General features: G+C 36.9%; 1 protein-coding gene across 8 annotated transcripts in view; it reads left to right on the top strand.

Moving 5' to 3' along the window:
• The window catches only part of LOC150103932 (mitochondrial potassium channel ATP-binding subunit), a 320,223-nt gene that overhangs the window by 215,048 nt on the left and 88,427 nt on the right, over nt 1–16,748 (top strand). For all 8 annotated transcript variants that reach the window (XM_090396614.1, XM_090396615.1, XM_090396617.1 and 5 more), the window contains one exon: nt 10,601–10,673. In XM_090396614.1, the coding sequence (XP_090252740.1) occupies nt 10,601–10,673 (73 nt within the window). The remainder of the gene's footprint in view (nt 1–10,600; nt 10,674–16,748) is intronic.

Genomic DNA, 16,748 nt, shown 5'->3' with positions numbered 1-16,748 from the left:
AAATAGGAAGTGATCACTATTTAGTCTTGAGCAGGATAAAATTGAATTTCATATTGAAAAGAATAACATGTAAGAAAGTTTTAAAGTGAATAAAAGTTGAGCAGCTTTCAGATGTGAACTTTAGACTAAAATACATAAAGATTATTGAAGAAAAAATGAAAGAGTTTGAGAACAGGAATCAAACCTTGGAGATTCAGTGGCAAACTCTGAAGAAAACATTGATTGATTCTGCCAGAGAGGCATGTGGTGAGGTTGTCTGCAAGGATAAAAAAATCAGAACTCCCTGGTGGACACAGGAAGTTAAAGAGGCAGTGAAGGAAAAGAAGAAAGCATATCAAAAGTTCCTGTCAAATAAGTCAGCTTGTGCTCTTAGAGAATATAGAGACAAATGCAAGAATGCTAAACACTGTGTAAAACTAGCTAAACAAAAGTCATGGGAGGACTTTGGCAAGAATATAGAAAATAAATATCAAGAAGGTGGCAAAATATTCTGGAGGTTGTTGAAGAAGCTTAGGAATGGAGGAAAGAGTGCTGTAAAAGGAGTTAGAGATGATAAAGGTGACATGAAAACTGGAGAAAAAGATATCCTTGAAGTATGGAGTAATTACTTTGAAAAACTGCTAAATGAAACAAGCAGTGATGACAGCACAGTGGTAAAAAACACTGACCAGGCATGCAGTCAGGAATATATATACTTGATATCATATCCATACTTGAAGTAGAAAAAGCCATCAGAGGCTTGAAATGTGGAAAGGCAGCTGGAGATGATATTCGACCAGAAATGCTGAAGTATCATGGTAAGAGTCTTACAGTGGCTGCACTGCATAGTTCAGAAAGCCTGGACAGAGGGACGAATTCCTGATAATTGGAGTAGAGCTCTCATAATACCCATATATAAAAAGGGAAATAAAACTGAATGTGAGAATTACAGAGGTATTCCCCTACTGAGTGTTCCTGGCAAGATCTATGCAAGTATACTTGAGAAGGAACAGTTGAGAAGAATTGTGGAAGAAAAGCTTGGTGAAGAACAAGCTGGATTCAGGCCAAACAGAGGCTGTCAGGATCAGATCTTCACTTTACGACAAATAGTTGAGAAAGCAGAAATAATACAAAGCTCTGTATTTAAGTTTTATCGATTTGGAAAAGGCATGTGACAAGGTGCCAAGAGAGAAGCTACTCAATATGCTGCAGCTATATGGTGTGAATGGGGCATTATATCAAGGAATACTTAATCTTTATTTGAGTTGTAAGTCAGCAGTTAGAATTGAAAGAAGTACAGGAAGATAGTTTAATGTTAAATCTGGTGTGAGACAAGGATGTACATTATCCCCTCTGTTATTCATTATCTATATGGATCACATTATGAAGGAAAGTGGTATTAAACATGATATCAAAATTGGAGATGTTAATGTCAGCTCTTTGCTTTATGCGGATGATGTTATACTTCTAAATAAATCTGCTACAAGTCTGCAAGATTATCTGACTAAATTGAATAGCTGTTGTAATAGATATGGTATGAAGGTAAGCAATAAAAAGACAAAGACAAAGAAAATAGGCAGAATCATTGGAAATGTCAACTGTGTTGTGAATGGAGAACCTGTGGAACAAGTGAAATATTTCTGTTATTTAGGCACGATTTTTACTGAAGATGGTAAATTAAATATAGAAATAGACAACAGAATCAGCAGAGCTGGTATGGTGGGAAGTCAATTGAATAAATTCATATGGAATAAGAGAGAAATTAGTCAGAACACTAAATTAGCTGTATACAAGACAGCGTTCAAACCAGTTTTAACTTATGGATCTGAGAGCTGGGTCAGAAGTAAAACACTTGACCAAAGACTAGAGACCACAGATATGAGAGTCCTGAGAAAGATTATAGGCGTGAACAGATGGCATCAATGGCAATATCATATTAAAAACGAGGATATTAGGAAAGAACTTGACATTGTCAGCATCCAGGAATGCGTTACTATCATATCCTGTAGTACTATCATATCCTGTACACCCCTTTTGGGTACATGTCAGGAATTTGATGATGATGATGATGACTCTTGGTATACAGTTGTGCATTGCTGGTGTTTCCTAATCAATTCCCATTCTTTGTCAGCTATCTTCTCCACAACACATCTTTTCCTGTCTGACTACCCAAAGTGGTTCCTCATGATCACTCTCACTAACTGGCAACAGCATTGATACTTCATTAGCAAGCACATGCTGTGAAGATATCATGAAATCTAACACTCTAAGTCTTCATGCTGCTTCCATCACATGCTACTTAAGATAGTTACTGCTCAGAAACTCAAGAAATTCACCTCTCCTTGTTTTCATATAATATCTTCTCCATCCAAACCACATTCTTGTAATTAAAATTTCCCATTAGTATCACTTTCCTTTTACATATCGAAACAATTTGTCTAAAGATTTCACAGCTAATGCTCACCAAATTCCTTAGTCTATAACAACATCCTATTAGAAGTACTATTTTATTTATTTCAACCTCACTGAAACAGTTCAAAATCTTCACATGTGATACTGTTTTCCACATCTACTCTTAGTGAACACAGGTCCTCTGCTTTCATTAACAGCACTTTCCCCTCTTTTAACATTCAAGAAAAGTCTATATCCTCCATTTCTATTCCCAAATTTCACTTATGCCAATTATCTTTGGACATACTGACTCAATCAGTGCCACAAACTCAGCTCTCTTATTTTTGATCCTCCTTATATTATCATTCAAACATAACAATCCCATTTTCTTTGTGTCCATCCATGTTCATACACTACAGTATACCTCATCCTAAAAAAATGTGTTTATCATTACTTTCAATTTGCTATCATAGTATGATGGGAGTTCCTGTAGTATATTTATTAATAATTCTGTTGTCAAATACTGTTTGTTTGTTTTTTCACGTTTTATTATTCACAAAAGAACTTTCTGGGATACTTAATTTTTTGTTTTTTTCCCTTGTCTGGTATCCATAAAGTAGAATACAAAAAAAGTAGATGATCATTTTGTCACTTAGTCCATGTGATTCTCTGCAGGATGATGATGGGACTATATGAGCTATATCTGCCCATATGCATGCATTTTTTTTTGTAGAATGAAAATGCTAAATGTCCAGATTGATTGATTTAAACCCAGATATCATGAACAGTGGTCTTTGTAATTTTTTGTTTCATGGATTTTTATGCATATATTTATGGTACATATTTAAAAGATCTGTAAAAACCTTTAATTTATAAATTATTATAAATATGCAATACATGACAGCACATAGCATTCAACCAAATAATTCTTTCACAAACATATTGTATAATATAATCATCAAATTCCTAGTATGTATATCATCAGAGGGGTTGCATAGGGTATTATGATAGTACTACATGAAAAGTTTACACCATGAGCTTCCTTGTAAATTAATTGGTTATCTGTCAGGACCCTTCTTCTCCCCCCTAAGTAATGATCACTTCCAGTTTCAAATATTCTGTACACTCCTATATCCTGAACCAGCATAATGATGCCATCAACAATAACACAGTGAGGCTTTTCTTATTTCTTTTATCTTCTCTCTATGTGAACTTGTGCACAAGTTCAAATAGAATTTGTGCACATCTTTATGTTGAAACATGTTAGTTAGGACTAGATCCTATTCTGAGCAGAAGTACAGCAAGTACTTACCATTATTATTAGTCTTGCTCTTTTTTCCCCAAAATGTTTCTGTATGCCTGATGAGATTTATTTCCAGCTTTGCTGTTTACACTTCCAATAAGGATGACATTTTCTGTTTTCATTTTCTATTTTCTTTATGTCAGCTGATTAAGAAGTTTATCTTCCTGTTTGGTATTGAATGCTGTTGCAATTCCTTCCTTTCCTTGAAGTTATTATTGTCCGAATATAACATCCTATACGTATTATTTAATAGATTCTCACTTGTTTTTGTCTTCTTTGTCTTAATAACACCAGTTATGTCCAGGTGGTACTTTTCTAGTTCTTTCTTCGCATTCAATTTTTTTTTTTTTTCCCTATTAATACTCCTTATGTTGATGGTTACTATCCTTATTTCTTCTGGTGTTGGATTTATTCTTCTAGGTGTTAAGATGAACAAAGCCAACATCAGAAGAACTGAAAACGGCAACAACAACCATCAACATAAGGAGCATTAATGGAGAAAAAAATCTGCTTTTCACTGTTTGTCTTGGTTCCCTGATGAAAACAGCAGGGGGCCTTGTTTAACCTGGTGATGCCCCAGCCAGCATGAAACCGCATCTGTTGTACCATTATTTGTATTTTTTGTTTAAGCCAATAAAGAGTAGAGTTTGGCCAGCTAAGTCCCAAATTGCCATCCTCCTCATTCATTTAGCACCCAATAGATGCCAACTAATAGGATGCACCACATGAAAGTGAGGATTGGATATTAGGTTAGAAGGCCCAGTCAGTTCTTTCTCTGCATTCCTTAAAAGTGATGTGGAAGTCCATCAATAATAAGGTATTAACATAAACTCTTTGGTACTCTATAATATCCTGCACACCCCTAAGGCTACATATCACAAATTAAATGATATTTATATCATATGCTTCTGGTTCTCTTTTTTTCTTATGTGTCTTCCATTATTGTTTGCACATGTACTTTTCATATTTTATGTACTTTTTTCATGGTTTCTGGCAGTCCTTTATGTTTTACCATCAACCTTTCTTCTGTTTCCTGCCATTTCATTTGTTTTTCTTCTGCTACTTTCTACCATTAGAAGTTATAGATTTCTCTTTCCTAGTTTTAATAAAAATGTTAATATATTTTGTGTTAAAACTAGGAATATGTTTCTTGAAAAGTAAACTTGTGTGTGAAAGCATGTCTTATATATTTAATATGTCATTGCTGGCATTGATGTATATATATCCTAGATGGCGAACCTATGACATACATGCCAGATGTAGTGGTCTGAAAATTTTGCTGGCACGTCAATGATATACAGGTGATATCCTTTTATACACCTATAAATTATTCAACCTTTTTTTTAATTGTTACAAAGTACAAGTTAAATTTTTTACATGAGAAAGCAGCTATGAAGATGTGCATATGATTGGTGCGGTATTAACAGAAGGCAACCGACAATTGTTGAGTTGAAATGCTAATTCTCTTCAACTGATTTCCATAACATCTGAAACTGTCATAACAACATTCATTATATACCATATTTGCCTGCATATAAGACGCACTTTTTTTCCTTTGAAAATAAGTCTGAAAAACATGGTGCGTCTTATATGCTGATACTCAGTTTTTTATTACTTTCATTTCTGGAAATTTTCTCTATTCTGAGTTATACAATTTCTTTCTTGCTTCCTGGCGGTGTGTGAGAGCATTCCAGTTATGTAGAGTTCAGTGGATGCACATGCACTGTCATCGATGATCACTGCTGTTAAATTTTCTCTAAATTTCTTGGCAAATTATGGCTGAAAAATGTCAGCATTGCTACAGTATTGCATACAAGCTACATGTGGTTACGTATGCTAAAGAACATGGAAACATGACTGCACAGAGGCATTTTGGGCCACCCCCAACTGAGAAAATAATAAGAACTTGGCAGAATCAGGAAGAGTATCGAAAATAAGCAACTCGCAGTAAGCATGACCTACGAAGTAGAACTGCAAAATGACCAGAACTTGAGGCAGAGCTGAATACTTGGATTTTAAACCACAAAAAAACGGGACTTTCATTGTCTACAAAAATGATTGTTCATCAAGCGAGAGCGATAGCCACTAACAGAGGGAACGGCAACGTTACTGGATCAGCATCATGGTGTTCAAGACTCATGAAGAGAAACCAGATTCTGATTTAGAGGAGGTTTCAGGTATCTCTTTATTTACCTCTCGAGATGAATTTCTGGGTTTTGATGAAGAAGATTAAAAGGTGGATACTCTTTCCTAGTTAGATTAGGCATTTGTTGAAAGTAGACCTATTTATTACTTTATATTTGAAATACTGTAAATTCATTATAATATTCAGTGATAAAGTTTTTTCCCTACAAAATGCATACAAAAAAGGAGGTGCGTCTTATACACCGGCAAATACAGTAGTTCTTAGTTTTAACACATTCACAATGGGGTGTCGTTTATCGTTCCAATGGAACTTCTCATTACCGGTGGACTCAGGTTTAAACTTTGTGTGAGCTGAGCTCACCATTCATGTAATTGAAAAATTGGACAACAGTTTTTAGTTAGATACTGTGCTTCTAGTGCAACATATGGTTTTGTTTGAGTCTATATAGCATAGTTTCTGTGAGAGGGGACATGTGATTCATTAGTTAGTGCCATTTTTATTCCAGCTGTCTGTAATTGCACTATTTGTTGAGAAATATATTACACAGACTGCAAAAAAGCTCTGTACCTTATTCAGGGATACAATAAAACTCCTTGTTTTTCTTGCATCTGCAGTATAATGGCTGTTGGGGAGCATGTGTTGTTAACTGCAGGGAGCAAGTTACTATCGCCTCGACGTAAAAATGTTTAAACATATTTCATGTGCAAGGTATATGCAAAGCATTTGAATGTATTTTTGCATAAAGTAAAATCGGGTGCGAGTTATACGTGAGAGCAAGTTATATTTGAATAAATATGGTAAGCATTTCGCCAACAAGTTGACATCCTTCTGCTGCGTTTTCACTGCTCAGCTGACTTCTATGGTGATTTGCAATGCATAAATATTTTTCTCACTGCCGTGAGAAAAAAAAAAATTTTTTTCTCAAACCAACATCATTAAAATCAGTTTAATAAATAAATAATAAATAACAAATAAATAAATAAGCAAAAGATTTAAGAACATTGTTAGATATCGTGGAAAAGAAAAGTGTCAATGGGAGGATTGTGTGTGTGTGTGTGTGTGTGTGCGTTGCCTCATTTTGACAATTATGAGTTACATAGATGAGCAATGATAATGAATGATATGATTGCAAGAATGCGCAAAAAAAAAGAGGTCTGGAATTTGTTGATGTCTGGAGTGTGTTTGAAGGCAAGAGACAGCTGTATGCAAGAGATTGGTTGCATCTGAACATGGAAGGTCATAAGTGATTGAAAAAGTTCAATAATTGGTCAGGGAAACTGAAATTGAAAAGGTTGAGTGTAAGAGGGAGAAACCTAAGCAGTGATTGTATATTTGTTGATCCTTATTCAAAGAATAAATTGCAGAATAGAGTGGATAAATATCGACATGGGATTACTGAAATTACTGACATGTATATCAGTTCTAAAGCTGGTAGAAGAACTAAAGGGAATCTGCAATTTTTGTATACTAATGCAAGAAGCATTCGAAATAAGAGGGAGGGATTTTTGGCATTAGTCAGTGCAATCTCATCAAAAGTTGTAGGCGTTAGTGAAACTTGGCTGTCAGCAGAAGATGTGGTCACTGGAATTGAATGTGATGGGTACAGTATTTTCAGGAAGGATACAGAAGATAGAACGGCTGGAGGAGTACTGTTGATGATAGCTGATGAGTTGCAGCCAAAGAAAGTAGTATATCAAGATGATAGACGTGAATGATAGTTCATTTGAGGTGGTCCGGTGTGAAATAGTGACCAACGCAATCAAATATACAGTTGGTTGCTGCTATAGGCCAGGGGGTGATTTTGAATTCATTCATCAGCAAATTAGTGCAGGTTTAGTGATTATTATGGTGGATTTTAATTATGGTGATATAAATTGGAAGGAGGAAATATCATGTGGCAAAAAAGGAAATGGAATTCATACATTTTTTACGAGATAATTACTTGAAACAGCACATAATTGAAGGGACATGTGGTGTGAGAGTGTTGGACCTGGTCATTTGTTCAGAGGATATATGCATAAGTAAGGTGTCCTTGTTACCTCCAATTGGTGAGAGCAATCATGGTATTGACTTGGGAGGTTGCAAACTTTGGATTTCTCTCTTAAGAAGGGTTATATACGGAACTACAGGTTAGGCAATTATAACAAGCTTCAGAGTGAGCTTGCTGCCGTCCCATAGTAGAACATATTGCAGGGGAAAGATGTTAGCAGTGCATGGGATAAAACCAGCGGGTATCTGAGGAAGGCAATATCAGATTGTGTCCCCATGGTCAGGAAGACAAACAAGATAGGCGTTAGATGGATGAGTAGTAGTAGTATCAAGTTTGATCTGCAAAAAAAGAAAATGTTATGGAGAATTTACAAGGAGAAAGGCGATCAGTACACCCATGAACAGCACAAGGCTCAAGCTAGAAAAGTTACCAGCATAGTAAGAAAAGCTAAATCAGATTATGAGAATGACCTTAGCCAAGGAGATCAAGGGTAATCCCAAAGAGTTCTTCTGCTATGTGGCAAGTAAAAGGAAGAATGACTTTGGTTATTCAAAAGTTATTCAAATGACTTTGAATAACCTTAGGTGCTGATGGAATTGAGGTGACAAATTCAGATGTAATAGTAGAGTTACTGAGTGATCACTTTTCAAAAGCCTATCACCCAAGTAAGGATATCTCTGTACCTGTAGCAATAACTAATATGAGAATTGAAGTCAAGAAATCAGAGGTACTTAGTATATTGCAAAATTTAAATGCAAACACTGCTGTAGGTTTAGATGGAATATCAGCTCGGGTGTTGCGTGAATGTGCAAAGGAATTGTCAACGCCTCTTACTTGATTATTTAACTTAAGTTTGAACTCTGTTTGTGGTCCCTAGGGAGTGGAAGGAAGGCAAAGTAGTTCCTTTGCATAGAGGTGGCTCTAAAATTGTGGTAGTTAATTACAAACCAATCACCATCTCGGGAGTGGTGGTAAAAGTATTGGAAAAGTTGGTTAAAGACAAAATTCAAGAATGAGTGGATCAGGATATGATACTCTATAGGAGCCAACATGGTTTTGTTAAAGGTCAATCCTGCCTTAACAGTTTATTAACTTTTTATAACAGAATGACATCTGAGTTGGACAAAGGAACTGGCTACACAGTGGTCTGGATTTTGCTAAGGCTTTTGACAGAATACCCCATGGAATACTGTTGCATAAATTGGAGCAGATGGGGATGGATACTAAACTGGTGATATGGATAGGAAAATGGCTCAGGGAGAGATACCAGAAGGTGGTGTATGGAGGAGCAGAGTCCAGGATCAGGCAGGTGACCAGTGGTGTGCCTCAGGGCTCTGTGCTTGGGCCATTGTTGTTTAATTTATACATAAATGATATAGGAAATGGCTTAAAGGGAATTATTCAGTTGTTTGCTGATGATGTGCAAAGTTGGGTAGCACAATAAAAAATCAAGCTGATGTTGAGAGTTTGCAGGATGATTTAAATAAGCTGGCAAAATGTGCAAAAGGTAATGGATGTCAGTTCAATGTGGAAAAGTGTAAAGTTATGTATTTTGAGATTAAAAGATTACCAGCTGTGTACTACATTGATGGAACGGTACTCCAAAAGATTGATGAGGCTAAGGACTTAGGGGTGTTGGTGGATAGGGAGATGAAGTTCAGGGGACACATTGCTAAGGTGTCAAAGATTGCACATAGGATTACTTGGTTATTGAGGAACACACTAACATCCAGAGATAAAGAGGTTATTATTCCCCTTTATAAAGCATCGATACTTGCACATTTGGATTACTGTGCTCAGGTCTGGTCACCTGGATTCCTTGGAGATGAGGAGGTTGTGGAGAGGGTTCAGAGGAGAGTGACTAAGTTGGTGAGTGATGTAAACAATGCTCCCTACATTGATAGATTGAGAGCTTGTGGATTGCAGTGGTTGGTTGATAGCAGAGAAGAGGGGATATGATAGAAACATTTAAATTACTAAAAGGTTTTTATAAGATTGATGCAGGGGAAATGTTTCAGCTGTGTGATAGTGATGGAAGAACAAGAAGTCATCCCTGGAAATTAAGGAAAAATGTGGTTAACAAGGATGTGAGAATAAGGTTTTTTGCCTGGAGGGTGGTGAATGAGTAGAATGCATTGCCTGACTCAGTTGTGAATTCTTCGTCTGTAAATGAATTTAAGAAGAGATATGATAGATATTGTTTTGATAGTTTGTGTTTCCCGCGATGAGTCTACCAACTCCATGGAGATACCCATCATAATAATAATAATATAGTAATCAATTTTACACTGAATAATATTATAAATTTATATATAAATAAATATAAATAAAATAAAATATTTTTTATAAAATTATAAATAATTATTTATAAAATATTATAAATAAATATATATATTATACATTTATAAATAAATTAATTTTTTATTAATTTTTCCCCTATTAAAAACTGTCCGGTATGTCTGCAACTCGATTGGTAAATTTTTTGGTACTCGCCGGAACGTCAGCAACTCGATTTGTAAATTTTTCACGCACGCACATAAAAAGGTTCGCCACCACTGGTAGTAGATGATGGGTTCACTATAGTTGGTGGATTTAGTGGTGGACACGAAGAGTTATAGAGTAGGTGCCCTTCCTCGATGAGTCTTTGTACTCCTTTCAAGTGTCATGTAATAATAATAATAATAACAAAACATTTCTAAAGTAATTTTAGTGAACTAATGAACAGTTTAAAAATTGATTGTAAAACTATATTGTGTTTAATTATCTAATATCATCATTTAATTTTCTATAGGTGGTGCTGGATGATTTTAATCTTCATCTCCCAGCAGGAAAGATGGTTGCCCTTTGTGGATTATCAGGAGGAGGTGAAGGCACAAAAAATGTTACATGATAATTATAGCAAACTATATCTGATAAAAAATAACTGTTTGGATATGTAGCATAATACTGGGCAGACATTCTTTTATTAATATTTTCTTTCTCTTCTCTGCTCTTGGTGTGTTCAATTTATTCTCATAAATATAGTTTAGCAGTTGTCTATATCAGTATTAAGTATTCTGGCCAGGTTAACTGAGTGATTGATAGCATCTCCACTCTACAAACAACAGGCTGTGGCTTGAATCCCATTATGGCATGAAATTTTGTGCCTGATTTTAGGTGGTAGATTATTTTTATTGCCTGTTATGAGACCAGCTGCTCATTTATTGGATGCCTGCATGACTTAAAAAAAAGTGAAAGTAAATTTGTGATTAGTCTGTAGAGTAGAATTACTGGATTATTTAATCTTTATATTCATGGTTCTAAAATGTACCACAGGTTTGCAATTTTTCATGGGTAGGATTTGCATTAAAAAAAATAAGAAAAAAAATTATTCCATTGTCAAAAAATTCAATTTTACTATTTATTTATTTATTTTTGGGGCCACTTAATGGTCAAAGCAAGATGCTTTGCTGTAGATCTTGCTATATGATAATAGTCCTTACTGCCACATATGGACTGTTTCACACAGATTTGGTCACCTGGTTTTCAAAAGGATGAAGTGATGTTGGAGAGGGTCCAGAGGCTATTGACCAAATTAGTTTCTTATCTCTGGAATGTTGAATATAAAGAAAGGTTAAGACAATACAGTTTACAGAGTCTGGTGGATATGATAGAGACATACAAGTTAGTAAGGGGTTGTTATAGGATTAACATTGAAGAGGTGTTTTATAAAATGGTGGGAGATTGAGGAAGAATAAGAGGTCATCCCTGGAAGCTATATAAGGAGGGTTTGAGCTAGTTTTTTTTTTTTTTTTTGCATGAATAGTTGTGAATGGTTGGAATGCATTGCCTGAGAATGTGGTGTCTGCAGACAATTTGAATGTGTTGAAGGCACAGTATGATGAGCTGTGTGTGTATAACAAAAGGGACTCCTAGATGAGTCTGTGACTCCATGGGGTCTTGGGACAACAACAATAATAATAATCATAATAAGTGACTTCCAAATATCACATAAAATAATTCTCTGGTTTCTGTTGAGTGTGCTCTGTGAGTGGATAACCATCATAGACTCTGATGTTGTGGGCATTGAAGTTGTCTTCTATGTAAGGCATGGAGCTCTTGTCCCATTCAATATTGTTGTGGGTGTGGGAGAATTGGAAGGCTAGGCCTGAGCTCTGTTCTTTGTTGTTATTAATGTCTTCAATATGCTCTTTTTGTCTAATTTCCAAACTTCTAGATGTTTGCTCTATGTAAGCAAGGTCACAAGAACATGGTAAGTCATGAAATCTCATGATATAAGAGTGGCTTTCAAGTCCATTGTGACTATAAGAGCTTTGCTAGATTGACCTAAGGACCACAACCCTTTTAACAAACATCCTGGAGTCTACAATATTCCATGCATTACATCAATACAGTGCTCACAACAATTCTGTGCTGTTTATAATGGTGTCCAGGAGCTCAGTTGGTGATAACAATCATTGTTTCTGTAAAGCTTTTCTAAATCTCTCTCAAGGTTTTTGGGAGGGGGGGGGTCAAAAGCAGCAGCATGTTTACCCAGAGTATCCCTGGCATGCTCAATAGGATTAAGGTCAGAAGATCTGGCTGACTGACCAGTTCATGCATACTATAGTCTCTTCCTGAAGATATTGGTTCATGAGCATTATCATCTTTTAGGATAAATGTCTCCACCATCACACCTGCATACAGACAAATATAGGTATCCCGGACCTTGTCTCTATAAGTTTCAGTGTTCACGGTTCCATTAGGAAGTGTATATACAGGTTGGTGCATCTAGCAAATGAGATGCCCCCACCATAAATGTCCCTTTTAGGGATATTAGAGGGATGATAATGTGTTTCTGGCTCTCTCCAGTGCTCCTGACCACTGACTGCCTAGCATGCAGGCCACCTTCATGAAGCCTGCTGCATACAGTGGATACAGATACCAATGTTACTGGAGCTGATGCAAAGTTAGATCATAACTAGGGTAGCACTCTTGTTTCAGTGAAAAGATAATCAGTGATATCAGTCACCTACTGGGGTTGTAGCCTGTGGCTTTTCTTCACTGTATCTTCAAGCTGCTGTTTGTGACTATTGGAATTGATTCCACAGTCTGTGATCCACGAAACAATTCGCATGTAACATCTATCTCTGCCTGACTTTAGTAAGCTTCTAGTCTTAAAATGGCTCTCTGCCTGAATTCATGAGTTAGATGCCTTGCAGCCATATCCAAGAAGTTTGCTATTGCAAAATCTTTGGTTCTCACATGAAATAGAAAACCACTTCAAAATGCCATGTTTTGTAGACAGTCCTATCTCACCAACCTTAGCTGATTATTTTATGGAGCATTTAGAAAAACAACTTTTTGGCACTATATTTCCTCAATTTCTTACACAGTTATGATTTGTTGATGATGTTTTTGTAGTCTGGTCCCACTCTTAGTCAGAATTACTTCAGATCCCGGAAAAAATAAATTCCTTGTAATCCGTATCATTTACTATTTAACATGAATCCAATAACCATCTATCCATTTTGGATACCTTAATAATTTGAAATCCTACAAGATCATGTTGAATTTTCAGTTTATTGGACACCAACCTTTACTAGCAGATACATTCACTTGTCCTTGCAACATCATTCATCAGAAAAGATGGATATTATCAAGAGTCTTACATTGAGCTCATATGATTTGCTCTTCTGATTCCCTCTTTTTTTTTTTTTTTTAATGTTGTGCCCATACACAAGAGGTTGGTTGATCAGCCTATAGTACATTAATACCATGTATGGGTAGTGGGTTTGGAAAGGAGGAATTGTTTACATTTGATTTAAATGACTGTAAATTGTATTCCCTGGGAAACACAACAGAGGGTCAGACTGTTCCACAGTGCAGCAGTTGCAAGAATGAAGGAGGAGGAAAAGAAACTTGTTCTGTTTGTTTCTAGGTGTACTGTGAAGGGATGTTGAGCAGCAGCTGCACGTGTTCCAATGAGCTTAGTACTGAGTGGAGGAATTATTGATGTTATTTCATATGAGCATTTCCTATGGAAATACTTGTAGAATATACATATTGCAGAAACCAAACATCTGTTTGAAAGTTGGAGGAGAGTTGGCAAGAGATGGGTCATTAATAAGGCTAATTGCTCTCTGCTTTATTGAGTCAAGCATTTTGAGGGAGCTTTTAGGGAACCCACCCTATATGTGGGGAGCAGTATTTAACATCTGGACAGATTTGTGATTTGTATAATGTTATCAGCTGTTCAGGAGTGAAGTAGCATCTTGAGCAAAAGAGGAATCCTAGTTTTTTTTTGAAGCTGAGGATGCAATGGTTGTGATGTGTTTATGCCAGGAGAGGTTTGATGTGAGGGTAATTCCAAGAAGAGAGATCTCAAACTGTCTGGAAATTTGGGTATTGTCAAAGAGGATACTGGGAAAAAATGATTCCTTTTTATGGGAAATAGGACAGAACTGTGTTTTATTAGCATTGAAATTGATGAGGTTATCCGAACCCTCATCCCATTGTAGGATGGCTTGAAGATCGGAATTGAGGGTGGTGGTTGATGTTCTGTAGGTTGAGGTGAATTATGTAGGGTAAGGTTTATCAAATGAAAGTGAGGAGTGTAATGTACTGTCATCTGCAAAACTGTGTATTGGGTTGGAGGTAAACTGAAGTAGTTTATTGATATATATAGCAGGAAGAGGGTTGATGAGAGGACAGAACCTTGTGGAACCCAGCATTAATTGAATGGTGAGAGGATAGGGAGCCATCACACACAGTGTGCGTCCAGACAGAAAGCTGGCAATCCAACTACAGAAGTCACGGGTCAGACCAAATGATGGTAGTTTGCTTAGTAAGCCTTTGTGTCATACTCGGTCAAAGGCTTTGGAGATATCAAGTGCAACCATTGAGATTTGCCAAACTTCTCCATGGCATTTGATCGGCAGTGATGAATCCATACTGGCGGTTATTTATTAGGTGGGTGTCTTCAAGGTAGTGTACAGTAAGAGTTGAGAATTGATGATTTTTTCCATTACTTTAGACAGGATTGAGGTGAGCAAGATAGGGCAATAGTTGGATAGCAGTGACTTGTCACCCTTCTTGGGAATGGGTTGAATATAGGCCAATTTCAAGTTTGTAGGATAGATTCCAGTGGAGTAATAGAGTATATATAGGCGACATAGGATAGATTCGTGCAAACTTTCAGGACAACTGGGGAAATTCCATCAGGGCCAGAAGACTTTTTTTGTGTCTAATTTGGACAGTATTTTTCTGATCTCATCCTGGCAAAAGGATATAGAGGACATTGTATGTTGGGTGTCTGGGATGGTTGGGGGACATTTATCATTGTCAGTTATGCATGCATTGGAAATTGGAAGCAAAGTGTGAAGCCAGAAGATTGGCTTTTTCTGTGGGTGATGATGCAATAGAGACGTCTGGGTATGATAAGGGTGGGAATAGTGTTGGGCAGAAGTTATGGCCAATTGCTTTGGTGAGAGACCAAAAGGCTCAGCTGCCATTTGGACATGCTGCTAGTTTCCTACTTTTTGCTCTTTCGAACTCTGTTTTGGAAGCATTGATTGCGGGCTTTGGTATAAGCTCTAAAGGAGGATGAGGTTCTTGATTTCAGCCAGTTATGGTATGTCTGGTGTTTCAGTATTTCATCTGTACAGCCTTGGCATATCTTTTGGAGAACTAGGGTTTAGTTAGGGAATGGCAGTTCAGAATAGTGTGTGGAATGTATGTTTCCATGCCAGTGAGGATTACTTTGGTAATAAGTTCAGTGCATATGTTTTGGTTGGAAGGCCAGAAGCAATAGTCCAGCCATTGGAGTGTGGCATAGAAGTTGCAGAGGCTGTCCCACTTTGCACTGTTATAATGCCAAAATACTCTTGTATGGGAGTGTCTGTGTAAGCGTTGTTGCATGGGGGAGGAGATGAGCACTAGATTGTGGTCAGAATTACCCATGGGACTCACTACTTTCACTGTGTATTTGGAGGGGTCATTGGTGAGGAAGAGATCTAGGGTGTTTGGGGAGTGGTTCTTGTTATCTGGTATTCTGGTTGGCATCTGAACAAGTTGTGTAAGGTCGTTAGTGATGGCAAATGTTTCAGCATCTCTGTCTGCAAGATCTGTACAACTAGGGGAGGAAAGTCAGCTGGTGTTGTGGACATTAAAATCTCCTAGGAGGATAATTTTGCTGTTGGGAAAGCGAGATTGGAGAAAATCAATTTTTAAGGAAATTAAATTAGAGGAAATTAAAGTGCTCAGAGTGGTTGGTTGCATTGGGGGAGCGATAAAGATAACAAATGAATTTGACTGAGTGGGGAAGATATATTTTCAACCAAAGAAGGTCAAGGTTGGGTGCTCTCTGGCAAGTTATGTCAGAGCAGATATATGCACAGACACCACCCTTGGGATGAAAGTTGTTAAAGAGTGAGTCGTTTGGAAGGTTGAGATAAATAGTGCTGGGGGGGAAAGTGAGATTTGAGTTTCTTCCAGAAGGATTAGGTGGGGTTTGGTAGAATGAGGGTTTTAGTGGACACTATTAAGGTTGGAGTTTATTATTATTATTTATTATTATTATTTGACACCTCCAGGGAGTCCAAAGACTCATTGAGGGAGAGTGTGCCAACAGCATTGAATGATTTACCCCTTCCAACTACTAACCATGCTCAAACTTGCTTAAGGCTACGGATATTGGTGAAATAGATATGTAGGGTTTTGTGAGTTATATGTTTGACTGCAAGGGTCTTAAACATTTCCTATGCAGTGCCTGCATGCTAGTCTCCATGGTGGCTACTAGTGGCATCACTGGTTTATGCACCAATTTAACTTGTCTGTAGTTGTTGATCCAACTGTTGTCACTATTTTGATGTTTTTCTTCAAGTTGTCTTCAAAGCTGGCATCCTTGTTTCCTTTGTGCAAATGTTAAATCTGGTGGAGCATGTATGTGCGATTGGCGA

The sequence above is a fragment of the Typopeltis vanoorti genome, chromosome 8 (genome assembly GCF_054136105.1).
Source record: "Typopeltis vanoorti isolate ZY-2024b chromosome 8, IOZ_Tvanoo_1.0, whole genome shotgun sequence".
NCBI classification, from domain to species: domain Eukaryota; kingdom Metazoa; phylum Arthropoda; class Arachnida; order Uropygi; family Thelyphonidae; genus Typopeltis; species Typopeltis vanoorti.
This window is presented reverse-complemented; position numbering and strand designations above follow the sequence as displayed.